We start from the raw sequence: 26,948 nt of genomic DNA, 5'->3' as shown, positions 1-26,948 counted from the left end.
AGGGCTGGTGGAGATCCTTTGTCTGCAGGTCTGGCCATAGTCTCTCTCCATATCTCTTTCCAAACGACTCTTCTTGCTCTTTGAAAGAGAAGTGTTCTGAAGAGAGGAGGGGAGGGAAATGTAAGGAGTCCATTTAGAACCCAGCTGTGAACTCTATTAATTCCCATGGTTACTGGTTCGGTAAAGGCTATTTATATATCTGTATCTAGAATAAATATGCCGTGCACAGAAAGGGTCTGAAAATGAAATTTTGGAGGGGAAGGAAAGCAAGACCTTGTTTTTCACTCAGGAAATGATGAAAGTGTTGCATTTCACACCTTAGGAATAGGCATTTTCTATACACTCTCCACATCTATGCTGGAAGATTTCATGTTTAAAACTAGTGTGATGGCAATTGGGGGCGAGGGATTGATTTTAAGTTGGTGCTTCAGGAAGTAGGGAGGTGAAGGGTCTGGAAAGGAAAAAAAACAACCCCAACCAACGACGTTTATTCTCTTCTTTCATGCCTTTTCATGGCTATTTCCCCCTAGTCTGATGTTGTCTAACTCGAAAGGGCTTCTTTACTACTTGATCATAACCAATCATGGAACATGCAAGCTCTCAGATTTTGCTGTATGACAATGCCACTGGGGTTAAAAAAAAACAACCCATTGCTTTCACCCTGACAGCAGGAGTGAGGGAGAAGTAATGTGCCCTTATTTCCAGGCAATGCTGTATTGGATATTTCACTGCAATAATTTGTCAGGATCCAGCTCTGGTCATAACATTTTATTTAAGTTTAGATGAGTCAGAATGTGAATATAGAGATGCACATTTTTCTGATGTGGTGCAGTATAGATGGACAACACTCTCATTCAGATGGGCATCTGAATAGGGATACAGTCCATTTGCACGACATTATTTTCTGTGGTACAGTCATGCAAACTCCCAACTACCCCAGCTAATAGTAAACAACATGCAACAGGGGCAGAAGAGTGTCGTGTCTCAGCAGTTCCCTTTGCTTCTTGAGACCCACCTCTTTATAAAGTTTTACACCTTTTAACAAAAGTGTGCAAACATTCCCAAAACCGGGAGGGGTAGCTTTGTGAAAAGTCATTCCCTTGAGATTTGCACCCCCAGGTTACATTAGTTTCACAATAAATTCTCAATGCAATTTTAACTTGTAACATTTTAAACTTGTTCATAAATAACCTGAAGTTAGGGTAAACTTTGAAAGCAGACAACACTGAGATATGTGGACTAAGGGTCTAATGGTCTTAGATTCACTGCTTTGTATGTTCACATTTACATATACATGACCAAACACTGAGGACTGTTTTTCTTATACAGTGGTATCTTGGTTTTCAAGCATCTCAGAAGCCGAACATTTCAGTTTTCAAACGCTGAAAACCCAGAAGTACCAGTAATTGCTTCCGTTTTCATATGTGCCTTCCCAAGTTTTTTCCCAATTTTCTCCATTGGCTTCTGCTGCAGTTTTTTCCCAATTTTCTCCATTGACTTTGCAGCCAGCCCTTTGCACCTCGGTTGTCAAACGTTTCGGAAGTTGAACGGTCTTCCAGAATGGATTATGTTCGACAACTGAGGTACCACTGTGTTTCCACACCATGCTATATCTTTTGAATCCACTGTCTCTATCAGAATGCAAAGACCGGTAGCCTGTTGTGGTACCTCAGATAAAGTGAAGGAACAACGAGTCTAGTTCTGAATTTGAGTTTATTCATCGCTTATTCATCAGCTGACCATTCCGCACTGGTCTTCCTTCCATTTCATATTGGGCCTTGTATTCTAAAAAGCTGGAGTCCTGTATGGATTGAAGGTCATACAGAATAATCAGCATGTACAACAGAGGTAATTCGACTTTCAGATATACCCAATACAAAGTTCCTATATCTTCCCTGCCCTGGCTATCTTCCACTGACTCCACTTGGGTGATTCTGAGATGACCAATAAACATTTTGAAACCATGAGCTCACCATTAAACAAACCTCTTCTTGCAAACAGGCAAATATATTTTTGTGGGATGGATAGGATTGCCAGCTGGCCAGAATTTTACTGGTCTGGTTTGTATAACCGGTCTTGTCTAGCAGTTTAAAAAGTGTTGAGTCAGTGAACTCTGGAGCCAGCTTGAAGAAGGCTTGTTGTGATTTCTATATTACAGTAAAAGCAAGAGTCATGTGGTAACTTAAAGACTGAGGATTGTATCCAACTAAGTTCTACTCAGAACTTAGCTGGTCATGTCCATTAATTTCATTGGGTCTACTCTGAGCATGACAAGTTACTGTAGATACAACTCTTATCAAATTTATTGTTAGAGTTGGCACCTTGCGCTTGGCAGAATCTACCATCATAACACACCAGTCTGCTGAATCCTTCACCCCCCTGGCCTCTCACCTGGAAGGCTAGTCTTTTCGAAATGAAAAGTTGGCAACTCTAAGACTAAAAGAGATTTCTTGTGAGCACTTACAATCTTTAAGGCAGGCATAGGCAAACTTGGCCCTCCAGATGTTTTGGGATTCCAACTCCCATCATCCCTGACCACTGGTCCTGTTAGCTAGGGATGATGGGAGTTGTAGTCCCAAAACATCTGAAGGGCCACGTTTGCCTATGCCTGTGTTAAGGGGAAGGGTGAAAGAGGATTCTGACTTAATGTCTGCACCCATTATGCTCCAAAAAGCACACACAGGTGCAAACAAAATATTAGATGGAAACTGTTTTGTATCTTTTCGTTCAGCTTGTGAAATATACTCAGAGTCGCAAAGTGATTTCATGCTCTTTATTCAGCTCATAGTGGTGAGGAGGAATGAATGAATGTCCCCTCAAAGTATCTGCTTTATATACATTATTTACACAATGGGCTGCCCATGATTGGCTAATTCCAGGATTCTACTGTAGGCCAATCAGGTTGTGGATTCACTTCTATCTGGAGCATGATTGGGTGGTTCTTGCTAACCAATCATACTGCTGCATTGTTCTAGGACCAATCAGACTGCTGCATTCTGAATCCTATTGTTCTAGGACCAATCAGACTGCTGCCTTTTGGAGCCTATTGTTCTAGGACCAATCAGACTGCTGCAGTTTGGATCCTATTCAACTCAGTACATAACACCCCTCCCCTCTAAGTTCCAGTCCTGCCCGGAAGGTCGCATTCATAGTCCTCAAGGTACGCCGGTGGCCTACGTGTGCGTTGCGGCCTGGGGTGTTCCCTGGTCCGGGGTTCAGGTTCTGGCTCGTGTTCCAAGGATGGGGCTGTTTGGTCTGGCGCAACCGGCTCGCTCAGTCGTGGTTCTGGTTCCGGTGTCCTTTCGGCCTCGCGGGTCCTCTCTGTATTTACTGATTCTGCTTCTCCTGCTTGCCCCTGCTGCTCTATGGGCCTCACTGCCCCACTGTTCCCTTGGGACTCCTCTGACCTGTCCTCCTCCTCCTGGTTTTCTCCCGGGAATCGTCGCCGTATCTGGTCGTAGTGGCGGCGCCAGCATTGCCCCCCATCTGTTAGCACCTCGTACGACACGGGGCCCGTGACCCTGGTGACTGTGGCAGGTACCCATGCAGGGCCTGCCCCAAAATTCTTTGCGTACACTGGGTCCTGGGCCTCGAAGGTCCGGGGGTTCCTGCCTTCCCCCACCACTACCTCATCCTGAGCTCTATCGGGGTGAAGGCGGTCCAATCTGATTGCAAGGCGCCGACCCATTAGTAGTTCAGCGGGGCTCCGGCCAGTCGTTGAGCTGGGGGTGCTGTGCTGTGCTAGAAGGAATGTGGCAAGGCGGTACTCCCAATCCCCTTGCGTCATGCGGCGAAGGGTGTCCTTGGTGGTCCGCACCATGCGTTCTGCTTGGCCATTGGTGGCAGGGTGGAATGGCGCCGAACGGATGTGGCGGATGGCGTTCTGCACTGTGAAGGTTTGAAATTCTCCTGATGTAAATGCAGTCCCGTTGTCTGAGACGAGAGTGTCAGGGAGCCCGTGGGTTGCAAACAGCCTGCGTAGTACCCGGATGGCTGCGGACGTAGAAGTGGACGGTACCAGTGCGACTTCCAGCCATTTGGTGTAGGAGTCCACCACTATGAAGAATGTTTTCCCCTGAAAGGGGCCAGCGAAGTCCACATGCAGGCGTGACCATGGTGCTCGGGCGGACTCCCAGGACTGGACTGGGGCCCTTGGGGGATCTGGGCGGGATTCCTGGCAGGCCTGGCAGTGTTTGACCCAGGCCTCTATCTCTCCGTCGATCCCCGGCCACCACACATAACTCCTGGCAAGGGCCTTCATTCTTACTACCCCTGGGTGTGTCTCGTGTAGGGCTGTGAGGACCCTTTTGCGGAGGGGCTGGGGAACAACGACCCTGCTTCCCCATAACAGGCACCCCTTGTGGGCTGACAGTTCATGTTTGCGGGTTGTGTAGCCGGCGAATTCTGGCCCGGGGCTGCGGCTGGGCCATCCCCTCCACACCCAGTCCAGGACCCGGGAGATGACCCTATCTTTCTTGGAATGGTGTGCAACTTCTTGTGCCTGAATGGGGCGGTCAGGAAGCAGCTCCAGGCTCATAACCTCTTGTGCAGGTGCTGGGTCGGGGCCTGTTTCCGGTAGTGGTAGCCTGCTGAGGGCGTCTGCATGGCCCATCGCCTTTCCAGGGCGGTGAATCAGTGCATACTGGTAGCTGGCAAGGAAAATTGACCACCTGAGGACGCGAGGAGACAGCACTTGGGGGGTCTGCTTTTCGGGGGCAAACAAGCCAAGCAACGGCTTGTGGTCAGTCACCACGGTGAAGGGCCGCCCGTACAAGAAATCATGGAATTTTTTTACTCCCTTCACGATTGCCAGACCCTCCTTGTCGATTTGCGAGTAGTTCCGCTCGGTTTCGTTGAGTGTCTGGGAAAAGTATGCTACCGGTACCTCTCTTCCATCCGGGAGTTGGTGTCCCAGGACAGCGCCGATGCCATAGGGCGAGGCGTCGCATGCTAGCACCACCGGCAGCCTCTCGTCGAAGTGTGCCAAGACCGAGTTTGAGACAAGCAAGTCCTTGACTGCCTGGAATGCGGCCTCCTGGCGCTGGCCCCACACCCAAGGGGCCCGCTTGTCCAGGAGTCTGTGTAGGGGCTCCGCTACCGCCGCCTTGTGGGGAAGGAAGGAATGGTAAAAGTTCAATAATCCCAAGAAGGCCTGAAGTTCAGTCTTGTTCTTGGGCGCTGGGGCATCACAAATGGCCCGTACCTTGTCCCCAGTCGGGTGAACCCCTTCTGCATCCACCATAAATCCCAGAAAGTCCACTTGAGGCACTCCTAGTAGACATTTTTCCCGCTTCACCTTGAGACCCGCCATCTGGAAACGGTGCAGAACAGTGCGGAGGCGGTCCTCAAACTCCTCTGGTGTGGGCCCGGCAATCAACACATCATCAAAGAAGGGGGTGACACCAGGAATCCCTTTAAGGAGAGAGTCCATTAGATTCTGGAATATGCCTGGTGCCACGCTGACCCCGAATTGCAGCCGCTTTACCCTGAACGCTCCTCTGTGCGTCACAATCGTCTGTGCCTCTGCTGTGGCCTCATCTACTGGCAGCTGTTGATATGCTTGGGCCAAGTCCAGCTTGCCAAAAATTTTCGACCCAGCCAGGGTGGCAAGGACATGGCTGACCACTGGCACTGGGTATGCATGGGCCATGAGGGCCTTGTTTATGGTACATTTGTAGTCTGCGCAGATGCGGACCGAACCATTAGGCTTGACGGGTGTGACGATTGGGGTTTCCCAGGGGGCATTAGGCACCGGCTCCAGCACTCCTTGCTCCACGAGTCGGTCCAATTCCTCGTCTATACGGGGTTTCAGGGCGAATGGGACCCGGCGGGCCTTGAGCCTGACTGGTCGTACTGCGGGGTCAAGCTGTAGAGCAATGGGGGGGCCCGTATACTGTCCCAATTTCCCATCGAAAACCCCCGGAAACTCCTTGCATATGGCGTCCACGTCCACTTGTAAGCTCATGTGGTTCACCCCGGTGATGGCTAGTCCCAGTGGTCCAAACCATGCCAACCCCAGTAAGCTAATGTAGGGGCCCTTGACCACAAGCAAGTCCAGTTGCCGCGTCCGCCCTCGGTATTGCACCCTGAAGGTCCCCACCCCCATTGTGGGGACCTTACGTTTCTGGAAGTCCCGGAGGGTGAATGGGGCCGGCCTGAGTTTGGGACCCCCAGTAGGACACAGTTTCCTTAAGGTCCTTGCCGAGATTATGGATAGAGTTGAACCCGTGTCAAGCTCCATGCGGCATGGGGCCCCCTCTATCTGTACCTCTACATAAATTTTCTCTACGTTGGGGTGGGGCAACTGGTATACCTGGAAGTCTGTGAGCTCCGTCGAGTTGCCTTGGTGCGTTGGGCCCCGGGACCTGGGGCTCTTGGATTGGTCATCTGATGCCTGGCTTCGGGTGGGCCGAGCCCGACACACCCGGGCGATGTGTCCCAATTTTCTGCACTGCCTGCACTCTGCGTTGCGGAAACGGCAGGTCCTCCTCTCGTGACTTTCTCCACAGCTTGCGCAGTTCCCTCCTTCTCGTCGAGGCAGCTGTGGTATGTGGGCTGCTTGAGTGCGCTGCTGTACTCGGTGCACCTCCTCCCTGTCGGATCCCGAGTCGTTGGTGAGGTCTTCGTGGTGGACCCTCGGTTGGGACGGCTGGCTCAGCCGTGCCTCTTGCATCGACCTCTCAGCAGCTTCCGTTGCCAGGGCCTCCTCCAGAGCGACCTGGAACGTTAGGTTCTTCTTAGCGTAGAGGCGTCGTTGCAGCTTCTCATCCTTCAGGCCACCGACGAGGCGGTCACGAAGCATGTTCTCCAGCTCTGAGAAGTTGCAGAACCGGGCAGCTTGGCGGAGAGAGGTCACAAACCCAGTTATGGTTTCCCCAGGGGCTTGCCGCTTTGCGTAGAAGGCATTTCGACGAGCCACCACTGAGGGCTGTGGCGAAAAGTGCCCCTTCAGCTGTTCCATTATTGTTTTGTATGGAACAGTAGCGACGTCTTCAGGCGCAAGGAGAGCCCGGGCGATTTCAAATGTCTCCTCTCCGCAGACGCTGAAGAATATTGCCCTCTTCTTGGCGTCTTCTTCATCGGTGACCCCTTTGGCTTCTAGGAGGAAGGTGAAACGGGAGGCGTACGCTTCCCAGTCTCCAGATGCTGGGTTGAATGGCGAGAAGCTGCTGTCAGTTGCCATTCTGAGTTCCTTGTGTCCCGGAGCTGAAGCCTGGATACACGGTGCGAGGCAGCGGTGCGGCAGGTGGCGGTGCTGCGGTGCTGTGTGTGGCAGCCAGCTCAGCGGGATCCCATCCTCGTCGCCAGTGAAATATACTCAGAGTCGCAAAGTGATTTCATGCTCTTTATTCAGCTCATAGTGGTGAGGAGGAATGAATGAATGTCCCCTCAAAGTATCTGCTTTATATACATTATTTACACAATGGGCTGCCCATGATTGGCTAATTCCAGGATTCTACTGTAGGCCAATCAGGTTGTGGATTCACTTCTATCTGGAGCATGATTGGGTGGTTCTTGCTAACCAATCATACTGCTGCATTGTTCTAGGACCAATCAGACTGCTGCATTCTGAATCCTATTGTTCTAGGACCAATCAGACTGCTGCCTTTTGGAGCCTATTGTTCTAGGACCAATCAGACTGCTGCAGTTTGGATCCTATTCAACTCAGTACATAACAGCTTGTTTGAAGATTGCTCCAAGCGAGTCTAAAATGTGCAAAAGCACTGAGGGCATAGGTTAGGGTCAACACAGAATAAAACATGTTCATAGGCATGCTTAACTGTGTAACCTGGTTTGAAGTTTTGGACACAACACTATACGATAGTTTAGCATTATGTGCACACAGAAGAGTTCGTTTCCAATTTTCTTAGCTAACTGCAATTCATTGTTTCATCCAAACAGGAGAACTGGGGCTAGTTTTAGCTATGCTTTTATCCAAAGAAGCCAGGGTCAGAAACAATGATTTGCTCTTAGTTTGTCCTGTTTAGCATAAGACAGCAACCTGAGGTTAGTTGAAAACAAAAGTGGATTCTTCCAATCTCCTTGTGGCTGTGCCTACCTGCTCCATGCCTTGCTGGTGCCTCTCACCCTGAAATCTTACCAAAGGGAGGAATGGAATGGGTGGCTGCAGCAGCAAATGGGAAAGGGAGACTGGTGGCAGCACAGAAAGCAGCACAGCTCCAGCTGCCTAAAACTCCCTCAGCCCAGTGCTATAGGGAGGTGCTGAATGAGGCTGTTACAGCCGCCACAATTTCCTTCCTTATCCCCAATGCCTCGGCACCCCACCACCCCCATAAGTATCTCATATATTCACGCCTCCCAGTGCTACCTGTGTGGTGATATTAACCATTTTCTGGCTACTCCTGTTTTTCCTTCCGCTTCTTCTGCCTCATCCAGATGGGAAAACAGCACAGCCAGCTGCTTTCGGGCCTGCAAATGTAAATTCCCACAGTTCATTTCTACATATATAAGGACATAATCTGGAACAAAGGTTTCTTAGGAGTCAAGAATGTAGCTCCAAAGGGGAAACCAACTAAATTAGGGCAGCATAAAGGCAAGAGATCGATAGCCAACAAGTACAATAAGGAGAGATGAAAAGAACCCAGTCCTGAATTGAGAATATTCCTCCATGAACCTCTCAACAAGGCCCTGCAGAACATTTTTCTTCCTTTACCTATGTGGCTTGGTGACAGCAGCAGTGTTGGGGAAAGAGATCTGGTGGCATAAGATACTTATATTTTAATATTCATATTCTGCCCTTCCTCTGAGTCTTAGCACAACCTCTGTGGTTCTTCCTCACTGGCTATCTCCATTTTATCTCCACAACCAAGCTGTGAGGTAGGTTAGGTTGAGAGGGGATGACTGATGGTCCGAGTGAGCTTCATAGCCAAGTGGGGATCTGAATGTGGATCTCTCCACTCCGTCCAACTCTCTAACTGCTACACCATGCTGGCTCTCCCTGTATAATAGCATTGTGTGAGGATCCCATCTGGAAGAACACAAATAGCAAATGCCTAGTATCCATTTAAGTGGACCCACACTATTCTAAAGGCAGGTGGAATGAGTCAGCATTGTGTGGTAGATAGTGTTGGACTTGGACAAAGCAGAGCCGGGTTCAAATCTCTGCTTAGTCATGAGGTTCACTGGCTTACCAGTGGGTGAATCACTGTCTCTCAGCCTAACCTACCTCATAGGTTAGGAACAAATGAGGAAACCCCCAATCACACTGCCCTGACCTCCTCAAGGGGAAGGTGTGTTACAAATGTAGTAATGAATAGTAGTAATACATGTGCTGAATGAGAATTTCAAAGACTGAGTAGCAGCTCTGACCTACAAGCCCATCCCTCTCACAGGCTAAGGCTATAGAGTGATGGTTACAATCCAGCACCTATTGAAATTGTTAAAAATAAATAGATCCCATTGATTTGATTGACATATGCTCAGAGGAAGGATTGTGTAGCTCAGAGGCAAAGCACCAATAATGAACCACTGTTTTGGGAACCCGTCATATGACAGAGCCATATTCCTGCAAACAAATTACAGAGTTTTCTCACATTATTCAACTGACTCATCTTAACAAACAGAAGCAAGAAGTCAAGTGAGACTGCAATTCTAGGCACACTTAAAAGCAGAACAATCCATAACTTGTTTGGGGTTGCTGTTTTTTTTAATAAAAAAGAAAGAAAGTACCGCTAAGCAGAGACAGCCCTATATATTTTACTGCCTGAGGCAGAGCAGCAAATAGCATTCCCTGCCCTCCCCAATCAATTCAAAGTGTGTACCCCAGTTATTTTGGCGCCTGAAGCAGAAAATCTTATTGGAACATAGGAAGCTGCCTTAAACTGGGTCAGACCATTGGTTTATCTACCCCAGCATTGCCAACACTGACTGTCAGCATCCCTCTAGGGTTTTCAGGCAATTCCCAGACCTCCTTCGGGATGCTGGGGATTGAACCTGGAACTTTGTGCATGCAAAGTGCATGCTTTGCCCCTGAACTACACAGACCTTCCCCTGAGCACCTGCCATCCTCCCTGGCAGTAAAATCAGGTAAGCCAGCTATCTAATGCAAGGGTCAGCCTGCAGCCCTTTGAAGACAACTCTGAACAACCACAGACAACACGCGGCTAATAATGTTCTAACATAATATTTGTAACATGTATTATTTGAAGACAAAGCAGTGTACATAGGCCATAGCAGTTAGCATATGGGGCCTGCTCCTCCTAGTGGTCAAAGTATCTAGCAATCAGTGTTATCAGGAATGGATGGATGGGGAAGACTGGGATGGGAAAATATCAATCATTTACCAGGTTGCTGCTATTCCAAATATAATTTTTGGAAATGTTTATAACCAGCCACTAACAGGAGTTCTGCATGAGCCCAATCAGTAAGCCCATTTAATAGCACCTGATTTATTATCCCAGATAGTCCAACAGCCACAGAAACCACCTGGGTGTGGAATCTAGATGCATGTTAAAAACGTTGTGAAAAATGCTTTTTTAAAAAATCGTTTTGAAAAATGCGTTGAATTTGCTGTAGCTCACAGTGTCACAATTGTATATTGCACTTTACCACAATGGTTGGCCATTGTGAGAACAAGATGCTGGACTAGATGGGCTTTTGGTCTGATCCAGGAGAACTCCTCTTATGTCCATAGAATCATAGAATTGTAGAGTTGGAAGGGGACCCCCAAGGGTCATCAAGCCCAACCCCCTGCAGTGCAGAATGTCCCAGCATTCTGTGCCCACAGTGCCTATGCAAAGCCCACAAGAGGGCATGAACACTCTCCCTCTGATGATATCTAGCAACTGCTGTATGCTACTCTCTGAATAGTAGCATCATGTAGTAACACCTTTACCACACCATACATTTAAGGCATATTTAAAGCACATGACTTCCCTCAAAGCATTCCTGGAACTGTACAGTCATACCTCCGGTTGAATATGCTTCATGTCGTGCGCGTTCAGGTTGCGCTCCGCGGCAACCCGGAAGTAACGGAGTGTGTAACTTCCGGGTTTCGCCGCTCGCGCATGCACAGATGCTCAAACTGACGTAACGTGCATGTGCAAAAGTGGTGAAAAGTGATGCGCGCATGCGCAGACGTGCCGTCGCTAGTTACGTTAGCTTCTGGATGCAAACGGGGCTCTAGAACGGATCCCGTTCGCATCCCGAGGTACCACTGTAATTGCCCTCTCAAAGAACTACATTTCCCAGCATCCCTGAACAAACTACATCTCCCAGGATTCTTTGGGAGAAGCTGTGTGCTTTACATTTACATTGAGCGTGCTTTAGGTGCCTGGTATAGATCTGCCCACTGTTGTTGTTGATTGGGAACCACAAGTAGCATGACACATTTTCCTGCATATGAACAAATGTAAACACCTTTTTTTTGCCAACTGGGAAAGATAGCGTGCAAAAAAATGTCTAGAGAGCAAAGCCTACAGCTGTTAGCCTAAGCCTGCTTTACTAGGAAGTAAGCAGCAATGAAATTAGTGTGTCAAAAAGAGCTAAGCAAACATATTTGGGATTTAGGAATGAAATGCCTTCCACTATTCTGGACCCACAACCACATTTTTGTAAAACTAAGCATTTTTAAGCTGGCCTTTCCCACCAGTGTCTTGCACAACAAGTAAAAATATCGCCATACAGCGTTTCAGGAGATTCCTCTTCCTTTTCATGCTGCTTCTCCTCTGTCAAGATTTCTTCAGTTTTCTGAGAAATTTTAAGAAATAGTGAATTCTTTGTTAATGCTAATAATCTATAACAGTGAAAACAAGCAGAGTTCTTTTCTGGGAAACTTTTTGCTAAAAAAAAAACCTTGCTCCAGGGTCATGCACAGTTCAAAACATGTGACTTCAGTGAAACTATTCCTTAAAAAGAAAAGAAAAAAGCTTCATTGCATTACTAGTTTTGGACAAATGGTGTATTTAATTCAGGCCTCTCTTTGTATGTCATGGAAAAGCGCTTTCAATCCTGGCTAGGCAATACTGAAGCAATTTCTTTCTACTTGCAAGGCTTGATTGTTTATGATATGTGAACATGAGGCAATTCAACTAGACTTTTAGATTTAAGGTTCCTTTTGCCAAACATGCTATTATAATTCTGATAAGTTTCATTCCTGCCCTCCCCCCCTCATTAGTAATATTTTATATTGCTGACATTTTAAAATTATCTTCAAATTTTGTATTGTAAGCTGCCTTAAGGGTCTGACAGAAAGACAGGTAATAGTGTTCGTATTGAAGTGCAACAAGGCATTTACCCCAAGCCTGCAAGAAAAATTGGTTATACAACCTAATCAGGATGAATGTGTTTATTGATACAGACAGATGAGAGCCTTTCTGTCCACCCAAGAGTGCTGTCAGTTAATCCTAAATTGAAGTTACGTTTACGCTGCATACAGTGAAATGTGGAGTCATCACATTTTATATAAAGCGTGATGCCGTGTTTTCTACCTTCTCCCACAAAAAACATTTCACAGTATCCACAGTGACATGAATTTTGTTGCATACTTTCAGGTATGTGTGAACACACAAATCTGACTTGAAAGATGCCTGGAGGATTTGCATATAAATGTGAGGCGCAAGTCTTTGACAAATCAAGAGCTCATGAACCTAGTGCCGCAATGCTATTTTGTGATTAGTACTGTGTCAAAAGTCACCAGACAACACAGTACAGTGGTACCTCGGTTTACATACGCTTCAGGTTACAGACTCCGCTAACCCAGAAATAGTGCTTCAGGTTAAGAACTTTGCTTCAGGATGAGAACAGAAATTGTGCTCCGGCGGCGCAGCAGCAGCAGGAGGCCCCATTAGCCAAAGTGGTGCTTCAGGTTAAAGAACAGTTTCAGGTTAAGAACAGACTTCCAGAACGAATTAAGTACTTAACCCGAGGTACCACTTTATCTTAATAAGATAGCTGTTGTCTTGCTGGATCAGACCCAATGGTGTCTCGCATTCAGTTTCCAAGATGGGAAGCATATAGGTCTGAGGGTCACTGAGGCTTTTTGTCATATTTCTGAACAATATTATGTCCAAAGTAGCTCTATAAGGTAACAATGCAGCGTGAAAAAATACTTCCTTTCTCACACTCCTTGAATGACATTCCAACATTTCTCTGATGAAAATTGGATGACATTGGATGACATTCCAACATTTCTCTGACGAAAATAGGGATGTCCTATTCAATAATAATAATAATAATAATAATAATAATAATAACAACAACAACAATAACTATTATTTTATTATTTATACACACTCATCTGGGCAGCACACTGGGCAGCTTCCAACACATATAAAAAAATAATCATTAAACATTAAAAAAACTTCCCTATACAGGGCTGCCTTCAGATGTCTTCTTAAGGTTGTATAGTTACATATCTCCTTGGCCCCAGGGTTACATAGCTCCAACATTTCTCCGATGAAAATGGGGACGTGCTAAGGAAAAGCAGGACTTTCTGGGATCAAATCAGAAACCAGAACAGCTTCTGTAAATCCAGCACTGTCCCTGGAAAATAGGGACACTTGGAGGGTTTGGGATAAGTGCTTTGGCAGCCATTTCCAGGCCAGCGAATTCAGCTGCAAAGCAGAAGCTGGAATATTGGAGAACGTTCCAGCACCTTCTGCATCTGCCACCAGAGCCCAAAGCTGTGAGAGACATCAGAAGCAGGTGAGGAAGTCCTGCTCTGTGAACGACTAATACCTGGCTGCTTCAGGCAGCCATTTCCAGGCCAGAAGTGCTGCAGAGTGGCACTGGAAGACTGGAGGACTGGAGCAACTGCTGTCCAGTGAGGAAACTTTGGCCTGGGAGGGATTAACAGCAGTCATTTTGAAGAAACTTAGGGGGCTGAGGGGAGGCTTCTGACACCTTTGTTGCACTAGCTCCTTCTGCATCTGTTACCACAGCCAGAAGGCAAGCTCAGCAACAGCTGGGTGAGGAAGCCCTGATCTGTCATCCAGCTGCTTTGACAGCCATTTCTGGGCCAAGGGAAGCTTATATGCTATTTTTGTGATCATACACTTAGTTTACTATATTTTAAATATATTGGAAGCCCCTCAAAAATCTCAGTTAGTAGGTAGGGTATAAGGCAGTCTGAATAAATAAAAAAATTCCTTCACATTCTTTGCACCATTAGTAATTTCATGACTATCACATTCCCTTACTTTCAGGTTGCCTGAACTAAAAAAAATTCCCCACTTCTTAACAATTTCTTCCTAATAATCAACACCACTGATCACCTTTCAGCCAACAAACTTAAGATGCTGCAGAAAGAGCCCACTCAGCTCCTGGTGAATTACTGCTCTTTATAAATGCCAAGGGAGTTTGAATTCAGCTAATGACTTCCCACGATCTGCGTTACTAAAAATAAATGATATCTAAAATGGGAAGCATTCTGGTCATACGGCACGCTACAGAACATAAGTGAATGATGCCTCTAATGTTGCATTTGGGGCTGAGGACAGGATATTTTATATCATCAGGCCCCAGAAGCCTTCGTCAATTATCACAGCCTTTAAGAAAAACAACTTGTTTTCATTCTGTGGTTTTTTTGCCACCTATCTTCAACATTGTTGTCAAGTAGAAAGGCAGGATATAAATATTTTCAATAAATGAAATTTAATAAATGAAATTTAACATAGCGGAAAGAAGCCATGGTTGCCTGCATGCAGGGCTTTCCCCCCGAGCCGGAACTCAGTTCTGGCACCTCTCAGGTGGGTGTCATTGCCATTATAAGAGAACAAGGGAGGCATTCATAGTGAGTTCCTACAACTCTTTTTCTAGAAAAATAGCACTGCCTGCATGTATCCATTCATCACACTTGCATCTTCCCTTCACGAAAATATAGCAAGTCAAAAGTATGTTCACACAACTTATGCCTACCTCTTCGACTCTATCTCTCAAATCAATCTCCACAAATGACAAGTCTTTCTGCAAGAGGAACATAAAATAAGAGAGAACCAAGTTGTAAGGTACCTTTAAGATGAAACTACACATTACACACGTATGGGTGTAATGAAAACGTCACAGGTGCTCTTCCTAGGGAAAAAACATATGGCGAGCTCATGTTACACGGCTTGCATGTAAAGTGAGTTAGGCCCTTAGAAGAGGACTAGGGAAGTCCTTAAGGCTTTTATCACGTGTGTTTGTGTTAAGTCAGTGTCATCATCTGTTAACATTGGCAGCCTTGGGAGCAAAATTGGAACATGGTGGTAGTGCAGGAGGGTATGTGAGGTCAGCAAAGCTACCTTCATAAATGGTATCCCTGCAACTTGCAAAATAATTGATAAGATAGATGGTATCAGGACAACAGTGGGGTGTGAAAGGGGCAGAAAAGTGGCTATGGCAAAGGCATTTCAGCCATCACCAAGCTTATCGTCATGTTTTTGGCTTAACTTATTTCATTGCAGGCTTAATGCTTAAATGTTGAAGGATTGGGTATTAATCTCTTAAATCGGGGATGGCGAACGTTTGGCCTTCCCATCAGTCCCTGTCAGCATGACCATTGATGAGAGATGATGGGAACTGCAGTCTAAATATAAAATAAAATAAATCAGCAGAGCTGCAAGCCTACACATTTGGTATATAGTTTGAAGATTTTTTATAGGATTGGAACTAAAATACAAGAAGATAGAATGTACCTATAATGACAGCATTCTGGACAGAGATATTCTTACTTCTCTGGTTCTCTGCTTGGAGGTACATTACATATATTTGAGCACTTTTTCATTTATAGCAAAATACAAAAGATTTTTGCCATCTTTGCTGCAGCTGAGTAAGCTTGATAATCAGCACTCAACAGTGTTCTATTGTATTTGTCTGGAGTTTTTCTCTACTTTTTTCAAGCTGCACACCAACTTCATTGGCCTCAGCTCTTGGGTATATCAAAGGGCCAAAATGGACTCTGTCACACAGGAGAAAGTGCTGAGGGATCCTACTGTGATGATCGGCAGCAAATTTTTCTGCACCAACTATCTTAATTGTAAAATCAAAGTTCATTTCTGCTCTGCATTAGCAAAAGTTACACTGGTTGGTTGTATATTTTCCTTGAGGTTGTTATAAACATGATCAAGAAAATGGATGCAGAATTTGCCCCATATTTTATAGGACAGAATCTGCGTCAGGTAGAAAAGGTGGCTAGCCTATTATCTACTGCAGAGATAGCACAGTCTCTCGGATACACATACACCAGACAAATAGCCACGAGAAGGAAGCACTTTGTGGACTGGAACAGATTTGAGAAATCTTCTTTCAGATTCCGTCCACACGCTTGGTATCTCTCAAAACAATCCGTTTGCTTCACTGCTGATGAAAGTAAAACTGAACATTGAGCCATTCTTTCTGAGAGTATTACTTGCCTTCATCTCCAGAAGAACGTCTTCCATTTCAGCATCTGACTTTGCTTTCTACAGATTTAAAAAGCAGAAGGTTAAGTGTGTTGCGTTTTTAAGAGGCAAGGAAGCCTAATTTCTCTAGTCTGGGCCCACTATGAACTTATAGCACAGGCTCCCTTTCCCCAAGCTACATAAAAACCCTTGTGCATTTTGGGAAAACTAACAGAAAAATCCGTGCTGTTGTATTTATGGCGACCTGGTTAGTGTTTCGAGCCAGCCATAGCAACATGGTGTGTGTGTGTTTGTGTATAACCCACAAGTGACAAATGCCCTTTAGACCATGTTCCTGGGATCTATGGGGAGCAGAGGCCGGACTCATTTACCCACACCTGTTGCAAGGCCTGTCAGTTCAAGCAGCCATCCTGGCTCCCTCTGGCCCTGAAATCTCAGTTAAACCCCTTATTGCGGTCACAACCTATTGGCTTCTCCTTGTCTGTGCACAGGAAAACTGGATGGGACTGAAGAACTCTGGGAGTTGTAGTCCTTGAAGGAGCACGTTCTGCAGGGAAAGTACATTTCTCCCAAGAATTGCAACTCCTAGAGTTTCCCATACAATCTGTGTTTCCCCCTTTCCCCTCTTACACGTCTGTGGTGGGCCTGATCCAACAGGGCCCTCCCTGTAGAATGGCTGTAGGGTTGCCCTATTTACTTTTCTATCCCAAGTAGGCTTTTAAGAAAGTTCTTTTTATGATTGACTTTATTTGGACCACTGCATGTTTTTGAATTTTTCTTTTTATGTGCACCACTTAGAAACTCCAGTGATTTAGTGGCATATAAATAGCTCAAATAAATTAAATATCCGGGGTGGCCTTGTTGAGCAACAATTTGTTCTGAATGCTGCTACTTTGGTCTGATGCTATTTCTATTTGGCTTCAGTAAAATACTTAATAACTGGATACATCAGGAAAATAACAGGCCCTCCAAGTGTCCCTATTTTCCAGGGACAGTCCCAGATTTACAGAAAGCTGTCCCAGTTTCTGATTTGATATTGGAATGTCCTGCTTTTCCTTAGGACGTCCCTATTTTCATTGGAGAAATGTTGGAGTGTATGGAGTAACATGACACCCGAGCCAAGGAGATAAGTAACTATACAACCTATAGAAGGCACCTGAAGGCAGCCCTGTACAGTGGTACCTCGGGTTAAGAACTTAATTCCTTCTGCACGTCTGTTCTTAACCTGAAACTGTTCTCAACCTGAGGTACCACTTTAGCTAATGGGGCCTCCTGCCGCCACCGCTACACAATTTCTGTTCTCATCCTGAAGCAAAGTTCTTAACCCAGGGTACTATTTCTGGGTTAGCAGAGTCTGTAACATGAAGCATCTGTAACCTGAGGTACCACTGTATAGGGAAGGTTTTTTTTAAAATGTTTAATTATGTTTTTTATTTATGTTGGAAGCCACCCAGAGTGGCTGGGGCAAACCAGTCAGATGGGTGGAGTATAAATAAAATATAATACTAAATAATAAATAAATAAATAAATAAATAAAGGAATAGGACACCCCTATTTTCATCAAAGAAATGTTGGCAGGTATGAAATAATTCTGGATGACTATCCTAGAACATGATATATAATCTAGCTGTCCACACACACACACACACACACACACCACTTATGGGAATGGGTTTGGAGTCCAAACTGGAACTCCAAACTGGCATGTGGTCCTTGGAAGGTTTCCCACTTGAGGATGGAAAAGTTCCCCAACCCCTCATGTAAACAAACCCAGAACTACTTGTACTTAGAATTTTCGTGTTTCCTGACCGTTTTTTCACCGATTTCCACTTTAACAGATTCATCTTGCTCACGACCACTTTCTTTATCCTTTTTATTGTCATACACTTTCTTCTTGATCTCTTTAAGACTGCACAGGAAGAGATATTGACATATCAACAGTTTTATTATAGTGATCCGGTTGAACAACTGAATGGAGGTATTTAATTCACAGCAAAAAGTTTCCGCTGGCATTTCTCACCTTATTTAAACAGTCATCTGGGGCAAAAAGAACATGCTTTTAAATCTGGACCCTGCTCATTGCAACTTACAGATGTTTGTGTGTGCAAGAGAGGAGATCCTAACCATCCTGATGTAAATACAATTATAACATTAGGTGTAATAATTAAGCACTTCGCTTGCATTATAATGAGATAATCCTTACAACAACTCTGTACGCTCACCAAGATAATAATCTTGTATCGTAGAGGGAAGAACTGAAGTGAAGAGCAAGCAGCTTTCCCAAGGCTGCCTAGTGGGTTCATGGCAGAGGCAAGACTGAAACCAGGGGCATTCTGATACATAGCTAAGTCTCTGAGCTACTGTACTACAGGAATTCACAGCACCTAGGATGTGTCTCCTGCTTGTCGTGAAGCACACTGAAGTGAGGCAAATGGCTCTTTACTGAAGATTACTCTTTATTCTAGTCCCCTGTGCATAACTCTGTTTAGACTAGGCTGAGCTACACTCTGTTACCAGCTAAGGTCTTCTTCTGTCCTCTGTGCGCCTTTCTCTGTGCCCGAAACATCTAGAAAAGGGGAAATAAAGGTTACATAAACAGTGTCACATATAGGCAGAAATCGAGCTTTTTCTTTTTGAGGGCTACATTCTCCCATCATAAAACAAAACAACCCCAAGGTACCCTAGTAGAGCCAACAATGAAATGTGCATCATGAATGGTTGTGGAAGATGGTAGTGACTGGACAGCAGATGGGAAGCTAAACTTAGTCTAGTAAAACCAAGAGAAATGAAGCCTTCTTCACCTGCTGCTTTGGTTGATAATAAACCAATGGAATTTGTAGAAACCTAAGGCCTGAGGAAGGCATAGAACACAGGGAAGTGGTTAAAGTTGACATGCTGCAGGATAGGAAAATGCTTACAGGGACCTAAGGAGACAGAGATGTATATATATTGCTGTCAGAAAAGTGGCGGGGAGAAAATTTTTTATACTGGCTCCTAGCAAGAGATAGTAGTTGGGAACATGAGTGAAACAGGGCAGACTAGATAGAGAGGAGGAGGAAATTCAGGGACCTGAAACAACAGGAGTGGAAATGCAGAAAGGAGGGAGCAAATCTAGAACGTTTACATCTTGTGTTGGATGAGCTGATTCGAGATTCTGCTGGTGTACTGCTCAACCTGCTGCCTAGCAATTTCCCTGTCTTGAGATGACAGAGGTGGCCTCAGAAATAGTGTTGAGGACCCCCTTCAGATCAGAAGGTAGTGCTGTGGGAAGATAATTCAACCCACAGAGCCTTCCTCGTGGGGTGTGACAGAAAAGTTTGTTTTGCTGGACAGGTTGGGTCACCAGGTATTTTCTTTTTCTTTTTCCCTGCCAGCAAACGGTTAACAAACAGCAGCTTCTGATTGGCCAGGGTTCCAGGAGGGGGAGTTAGAAAAGGAGAGGATTTGGAGAGACAGGTTTCAGGTTGGGAAATAGGGAGTGAGGCAAGAGAGAGTTAGTTCTGGGTAGAAACATCCACTCTTGAGGAATGTATCACAAGCTAGAGAAAGGAATCTCTGCGCTTGGTGTGCAGGACAGTGTGTAGTGTCTTGTAAGAGTAATAGGCCAGGAATTAACTGGGAGGCTGAGCCAGGAGAAGTAGAAGCTGGAAAGATACAGTCTACTTAGGTCTCAAAAAGAGAAAACTCCCAAACCAGTTAAGAGGGGTGTGGTGATCCCTTTGGGTCTGTTACTTGGAGTACCTCAGGAGTAGGGTTGTCGAAGGGGTGTGTAACTGACAGGAAGTACCACCTTGTCTAAGAACCAAAGTATTAAGCGGCAACAGCTGTGCAACAACTGAGAAAGAACTGAAGTGAAATAGCTAGAAATAAGCTGAGCATTTATTCTTTAGTCTAAAAACCTGTAACATCCACCTGAAGCGAAGTAACTGAACATAAGCAACTGAAGTTTAAAAGAAGCTGCGCTTGATTAGAAGTCCATAACAGCAGTTAGATTTAGTATAAATATTATTAGGTGAACGGTTAACTGAAATAACATAACTTGACGCATCCACTTTGTGTCATAAACTTCCTTTGTTTAATAAAACCTTTCTTGTTTGTTTGCTCAAATCCTGCCTGAGACTCCAACTCATTAAGTTTTCCCCACACAAGTCTCCCATTAGATAATCTGGGGTAATTTGTAGGAATTCGTGTAATTGGTGTACTGTGAGGTGGTTGCACTATATTTAAGTGAGGGCCGGCCCAATGGTGCCAGGGTGAAAAAGTGCCGCCGCATGGGGTTCTGCAGGGTTCAGCCTGGACTCCCCTTTTATTCAACATCTACATAAAACTGTTGTGTGGGAGCATCGGGAATTTTGGAGTATGTTATCTATCTGCAACTGAACTGGAATTGTTTCCCCATGTTTTAATTGTATCATCATTTCTGTGTTGCCCACCCTGGGCTACATGGGAAGAAGGGCAGAATATATATCAATATATTTTAATCTCAAGTGGTGGTGAATATGCTTAACCGGTGCCTGGTGTTGGAATGGATAAGGGCCATCAAACTGAAGCTCTGTTAACACTGTTGACACTGTTAATAGGTGGTTCCTCTGCCAGGATAAGTGGCACCCGTTCTGCCTGGGCCTGCACTACCCCTGAAGAATCAGGTTCATTGCTTAGGGTACTTTCCTCCCAGGCATTTGATAGTTAGCGTTTTGTTGTTTGCTGCTGTCAGGGACGCAGCGGGAGCGCAGGGAGGGGAGGAGATGGAGAGCGAGGGGGAGCAATCCGAGGGCAGCGTAGAAGAAGACAGTAGCCCGAGAGATTCCATGAGCCTCTCCAGCGAATCGGAAGATTCACAGAAGGGGGTGCCGGTGGCCAGGGCAAGGGGGGCCCCAAGGGGGACACCCCAGAAGCAAGGGGCCAGCGGGGACTCCCAGAGCAGCAGTTGGAAATCAGGACCAGCTTCCCCACCAGAGCGCAGTGGGGGGGAGGAGTCCCAGGTATCGGGACCAGCGTATTCACCACCAGCGAGGGGAGATGAGTCAGGATTGACCACGCCTCCATCGGAGAGCGGGGGAACGGTCAAGAGGAAGGTTGCCGGCTGGGCGCGCGCGCCAAGTTCAAATGTACAGGCGAGCAGCACAGCAGGTAGCCCGGATAGGGAACCAGGTCCTAAAGCCCGCCGGAAGGAGGGGGAAGAATCAGGGGGGTCAGCGTCAGAAGAGTCCAGAAAGGATGAAACCCCAGCGGGCAGGAGGGCCCAGAGGAGGAAGGAACTTAGGAAGAGGTGGAGCACGGCTAGAGTCTTAAACTGGTGTGGAAGGGGAGGAGACTCAGATGGAGCTTCGCCGGTCTAGGGGTTAAGACGTAGAGTTGCACGCTGTGGCTTTGAAATGGAAACCAAACTTCAATAAAGACTTTTGTACATAACGACAGCCTGGCGTTGGTCCTCTGTGAGCTGGGACCAAGGGGCAGCTCTGACAGCTGCCTTTTAATCTATTGCATGATTTTTGTATTTGTATTTTTGCTGTAAGCTGTCGTGAGATGTTTTTTGTATAACAAATGAATAGTGTATACTGGGGCTTGGCAACTGATGAACTATGGGCCTTATCTGTTTCTGGAAAAGATACCTGGCCTCCCACAGGTATCAACACAAGAATGTAAGAACCAGCTAATGGTCCACTTTGAAGGTGGAAAGTGTGACACTGGCCAATCCCTTCTCTGATTTGCTCTCTGGCAACACTAATTGCTTTCCAGGACTGTAGGACAGTAAGGAAACAGAGAGATGAATCAAAAGCTATTCCTTTCTTATATTTTATACACAAACAGATTTGCTTGCTAAGTTACTTACCAGCTTCCTGCAATGTCTTTTCGATTAGGCCAGCTAGCTCAGGCTTAAGCGTGTGACCACTGAGCCTAACCGTCTTGCATTTGTGAAGATCTGACGTTTCTGCAATCCGGTGGGACCCTGGCGATAGTTTTGATGCAAAAGGCACACCTTGCAAACGCTTTCTGTGTGCTATGCTTGCAGCCTTTGACATCTTTTGGTTCTTCATGTTAGCTGAACATGGAGAAATGATGTAGGACTCTCTGTTGATACATTTCTTAAATGTGTTGCCTTGAAAACATGTGACTTTTGTTCACACAGGGTTGTCGTGAAGCTTCTATGACATCACAAATGGTAGACTGAAACCATTGCCTCATCCACCAAGGCTGCTTTGCGGGTTGAAAGATCACCTTACACATTCTTCTATGTTTGTTTGGTAAGTACCCATACCAAGATTGTTCCTTCGGCCACCAAGCACTGGGGAAAGCTCTTTTAACTGTATGTGTCAGCTATGGCTCTAATTGGAATGAATTGTGTGTCATGGTGGTACCATGGTTCTCCATATGTTGTTGGATCCCAACTCTCACCTGCTTCAGCAAGTACTGTCAATGATTGGCAGTAATGAAAGCTGCAGTTTAGCAACATCTGGAAGACCACATTCTCCCCACCTGGCGCCATCTTTGGCTATTCCAGCTATCATCACTGATGATTTATTTTTATTTTATTTTTTTACAAAGTAACCTACATGGTCCTAATCCCACAGCTTTATAAAATCATTGCATGATCTTTAAGGATGCAAAAGCTGGTGTGAAAAGAGGATATTCCTGAAACTGGGCAATATTAAGGGAAAGAACTTTTGAACTGAAAGGGAGGGAAGCAAAAAAGGATGCAGGTTTTCCATGTGAGGACAGGCAGAGAGGCAGGATCCAAGAGGATGCATCTGACACCAACCCCTTTTAGACTCCTAGATTTGCCCAAAGCAACAGCTACTGACCAGGCTTGCTGCTCCTTGGCCTGGGGCCACCCATTCACATCTCCATCTCTGGTTTCCTCTTCACCCTCCAACATGGCTGCAACTTTGAGAGCCCAGTTTGTCAAACACACTGTAGTTCGCAGTGCCGCCTGTCTGTGGCTGAGAAAACTACACCATTATTTCTTTAAATCTATTTTTATATTGCCAAAATTTAATATAGGTGCTTTTGTTTAGATACTGAAGGGAGTGGGAGAGATTATTAGGTAATAAAAGATACTACTCGTGGTAAGAACACCATCTTTAATATTTTCCTTTTTGTATCCAATATCACAGAAACAACGTCCCAGAACCAAAGTAGCCTCAAGTAAAAAATAAAGTAAAAATGTGCCTTCTAATCTCAGTATGCCAATTCAAACTGGCTCTTGCTGTTGCCCAAAACAGTGCAAGTCCAACCCTAATTGCTTGCAAGGAAGTCCCACTGAATTCAATGGTGCTTAACTCCTAGATTAAAGCTCGCAGCCTTTCCAACTACAAATAATTTTTTTGCTCCTGTACCTTAGAAAAATGCAGTAAGCATCAGCCTTTCCTTCCCAAAAAAGGCCTGGCACTATTTAGCGTATAACATATGCACACATACACTTTTCAGAAATAAAACACTTCTTTTAATTGGCAAATAGAACACACATTGCAGGTCATTAGTATTTAATTAAAAGACTATTAAGTTACAAATACACTTTTTTAAAAAACAAAAAAAACAAGACTGGCATTCAAATGGCAGTTCACGGCACATATAGTACAGTTCTTTGTCCAGCCTTCCTGTTGGCAACCGATAAGATATCAGTTCTCATAGGCTTCTAATATACTCAAATGCTAAGAAGAATAAAATCTGTAACCACTAAAAAACAGAGGTTGTGTAAAAGTTCTCATTCCTTATTTTCATGGGATTTGAGCATTGTGGGGCTGGATTGCCGACATTTGTTTTCTATATTTCTTTTCTGCTTCAAGTGCCTGGCGAACATTACAGACTTGCTATTATGCAGAAGTATGGAATCTTCTCATCAAGCTGAAAGCTCATTAATTATGGTCCAAAAATACGCCCACACCCCATAACTTCTGTTACATTACTTAGACTTTCATCAAAGCCCAGCATGCATTGAACCAGACTTTTAAGGAGGCTATGACATATAGCTAAACAGCAATATACTGTGTGTGCATATATCTATAGATAGATACACACTCACACAGACACACAGGGTTGGATCAACACTGTTCATTATACTTAGGTCCACTGAAATCCATGGGACTTCAGATAATCAAGATTATTTTTTTCACAGTGATTTCAATGAGACCTAAGTATGACTTCGTCTGAATCCCAGTCACTACATACATACATACATACATACATGACACACACATGCACACAAGTCGTCTTCATTCCTCCTCTTTGACAACATTTGCTTGTTTTTTATGAGGTTCATAACTCAGTCCACTTCATCTACGCGCATATTAACAAGATACACCTTTGTATCGATGCAATTTAAAACAAAACAAAAAAATGAAACACATCTCTATTATTGAAACACTTTTGTAAAAAGTACAACTCTCATCCCAAACAATCGAGTAGTGCTAGGAGAACATGAACTTCAGTTTCAAACATAATTCAGTCCAAAAAAAAAGAAAGAAAAAGCTTTTACAACTTTTTTGTTATGGACTCTGTATGCCCTTCCCCCCAACACTCTTCTCCTGCAGAGTTAAGGCAGCACTATTTCCTAATTATAACAAGCTACTCTTAAGTTACAGCTCTGTCCATCTTCAGCCTGCTTTAAAAGGAATGTTTTCCTACGTGGATAATACTTCTTTGTAGGTTGTGCAAACCATGTGGTAGAGGGAATCAGAATGCAGGAGTCTACTTCCGTCGCATCCATTTCCCTGTCTGAAATGCATTGGTATTTAGTTTGCAGCAATCAAATCTCTCTGGTAAAGTTATTATGAGAGAATACAGCAGTTCCTAGCTTTTTTTTTCTTTCAAAGTTTCCCTGAGGAAGAACCTGGTGAGGTTCAAAAACAATTTAGGGCTACCGTGCTACACAGCAAGACCATTTTCAACTATTGATTTTAACTCTGCTTTCTTCAGCATGTGCGCAGTTCAAACAGAACACGTGTTCTTATCGCACACGACAAACTGCTCACGGCACAAACACTTTTTTTTTCTACATGGAAATACTTTTGATATAGAAAAATTGCTGCATTGGAAATGGCCCTTAGGAACATGGAAACAAATAAGAGGCAGTAATTCAGAAATGCAAACCAAACTTTCTCGGACCAGTCTTCCATGTATTCTTGTACTATTTACACTTTGAATTAATTTCCATTATTCTTAATGGCACCACTATATAGCAAAAATAGAAATCGACAGAATGCCTTGGTGGAAACGATTTTGTATCTCAAAAATATCAAAGAGTACCATTTAAATATTAGAATTTTACCTTAAAAAGCCAGCTCTTAACCAAATATTACACGGCTGATGTGAAGACCAAAATACCCTGCTTTTCAACCTGCTTGTGGGGAGACTGCACTAAAAACCAAAAAGAGCTAATCTCCACTTAAGTTTTAAACATAGCCATAAAAAAGCAAGTGCTGCAAAGCCTTCGCTAATTGCTGTGTGGCATAGAAAAGAAAGTAGTCAGCAACCAAAAAATAAGAAATCTAAAAGAATGCTCTCAACCATGTACAGGACTGTGGAAGTTGTCAATATGAAATCCACACACCTTGATCATTGAACTGATCACTAGATTCCAAGAAACCAGAGCAACATTTTTTTAAAAAAAGAAAAAACAGCTCAAACACAACACATACAATGAAAATTGCCTAGAAGGCAGAGTTCCTTCATCTGTTCGTTATCAGATGAATAAAGTGCATAGCAACTATTGTAACAGTTCTTGGAGAGAGATAGAGAGAGAGAAAACACTTAGCAAGCCTCAGCGAGCTCGATGTTTAGATAGGTACATCCCGCTACTGGTTGGCTTCTCTTTGTTCGTTTCATTCTTTTCCTTTCTCTCATTTCGACCCGTCAACATCACCGCCTTGTAAATTCCTTCAGACTTCAAATGGAATGCGCTGAGATTTCCGACTGCTGCCTGATGTAGCTCTGGAAGCTCTTGTCACCGATGGGGTGTTCCCTAGAGAAGGAGGAGAAAAGCGACAAAGGAGAAAACAGGGAGGTTTTGCTTCTGAAGCTGCAGGTCTAAAGAAGGCAGACCTGAAGCAAAACAACAAACCCCCCAAAAGGAGAAGGGTTTTTACCTTTCACCCTCTAGGTCGTGATACTTTGGCCTTCCAAATGTCGCTGATCAACATCTCCCATTGGCCACAGCAAGCATGGCCAATGGTCAGGGATGATGGGAGTTGTAGTCCAGCAACATCGGGAGGACCAGTTCCTCACACACGCTTTAGGAAAGAGATCTGGCCTGAGTGACAGCGCCGTGGGAACTCATGAAAGCGAACAAGAGACATCCTTGGTTTCCAAAATTACAGGCTGCAGTTCATTTTAGATGGTCGAGGGGCAGGGGGCTTGGGAAGCAACCCGATAATACTGCAGGTGGCATTTTGGCAGGACCAGGGAGCAAGGTGAGAACTGCAGGATACCCTGAGCCTGTGAATAATTTTACAGGAGGGTGCTCTACTGCATAGAAAATATCTGCAGGCAGGAAGTTGAGGACTTTTATATTTTGAGTAGGGAAGGGCAGTGGTGGATTGTGGGGCTGAATTGCCTAGCTTGGCACAGGAACATAGAAAGCTGCCTTGTACAAAGTCAAATCACTGCTCC

At 44.9% G+C, this 26,948-nt stretch overlaps 2 protein-coding genes and 1 long non-coding RNA gene across 4 annotated transcripts in view; 1 reads left to right on the top strand and 2 right to left on the bottom strand.

Moving 5' to 3' along the window:
• LOC309339875 overlaps positions 1-26,948 on the top strand; it is a 67,122-nt gene that overhangs the window by 33,049 nt on the left and 7,125 nt on the right. The window contains exon 3 of the long non-coding RNA XR_014155594.1: positions 22,471-22,585. This is a non-coding gene — a long non-coding RNA (uncharacterized lncRNA). The remainder of the gene's footprint in view (positions 1-22,470; positions 22,586-26,948) is intronic.
• Positions 1,695-22,470, bottom strand: LOC309339847 (uncharacterized protein). 2 transcript variants are annotated; one of them, XM_081858364.1, is made up of 8 exons: positions 22,174-22,464; positions 18,855-18,906; positions 18,150-18,249; positions 16,349-16,400; positions 14,878-14,921; positions 11,645-11,709; positions 8,348-8,430; positions 1,695-1,801 (listed from the first exon to the last, which is right to left on the bottom strand). In XM_081858364.1, the coding sequence occupies exons 1-7, from the start codon at positions 22,376-22,378 to the stop codon at positions 8,358-8,360; spliced, it is 591 nt and encodes a 196-aa protein (XP_081714490.1). In that variant the 5' UTR covers positions 22,379-22,464; the 3' UTR covers positions 1,695-1,801; positions 8,348-8,357. The 2 variants fall into 2 exon arrangements, with proteins under 2 accessions (XP_081714490.1, XP_081714491.1); XM_081858365.1 differs by lacking the exon at positions 11,645-11,709 and having other exon boundaries at positions 22,174-22,470.
• The window catches only part of RASA3 (RAS p21 protein activator 3), a 126,807-nt gene continuing 123,620 nt past the window's right edge, over positions 23,762-26,948 (bottom strand). Inside the window, exon 24 of the mRNA XM_081858081.1 lies at positions 23,762-26,301. Coding sequence (XP_081714207.1) covers positions 26,226-26,301 — 76 coding nt within the window. The 3' untranslated portion in view covers positions 23,762-26,225. The remainder of the gene's footprint in view (positions 26,302-26,948) is intronic.

The sequence above is a fragment of the Podarcis erhardii genome (genome assembly GCF_964252035.2).
Source record: "Podarcis erhardii genome assembly, chromosome: 4".
In the NCBI taxonomy this organism is placed as follows: Eukaryota; Metazoa; Chordata; class Lepidosauria; order Squamata; family Lacertidae; genus Podarcis; species Podarcis erhardii.
This window is presented reverse-complemented; position numbering and strand designations above follow the sequence as displayed.

Coding starts and splice junctions, on each gene's coding strand:
- LOC309339847 (XM_081858364.1), bottom strand. CDS start 22,378: ATGAAGAACCAAAAGATGTCAAAGGCTGCAAGCATAGCACACAGAAAG. Junction 18,250..18,854: donor ACAGAAGAAGACCTTAGCTG/GTAACAGAGTGT, acceptor CTTCCTGTGCAG/TCTTAAAGAGATCAAGAAGA. Junction 8,431..11,644: donor GAGGAATCTCCTGAAACGCT/GTATGGCGATAT, acceptor TTACATTTGCAG/GCCCGAAAGCAGCTGGCTGT.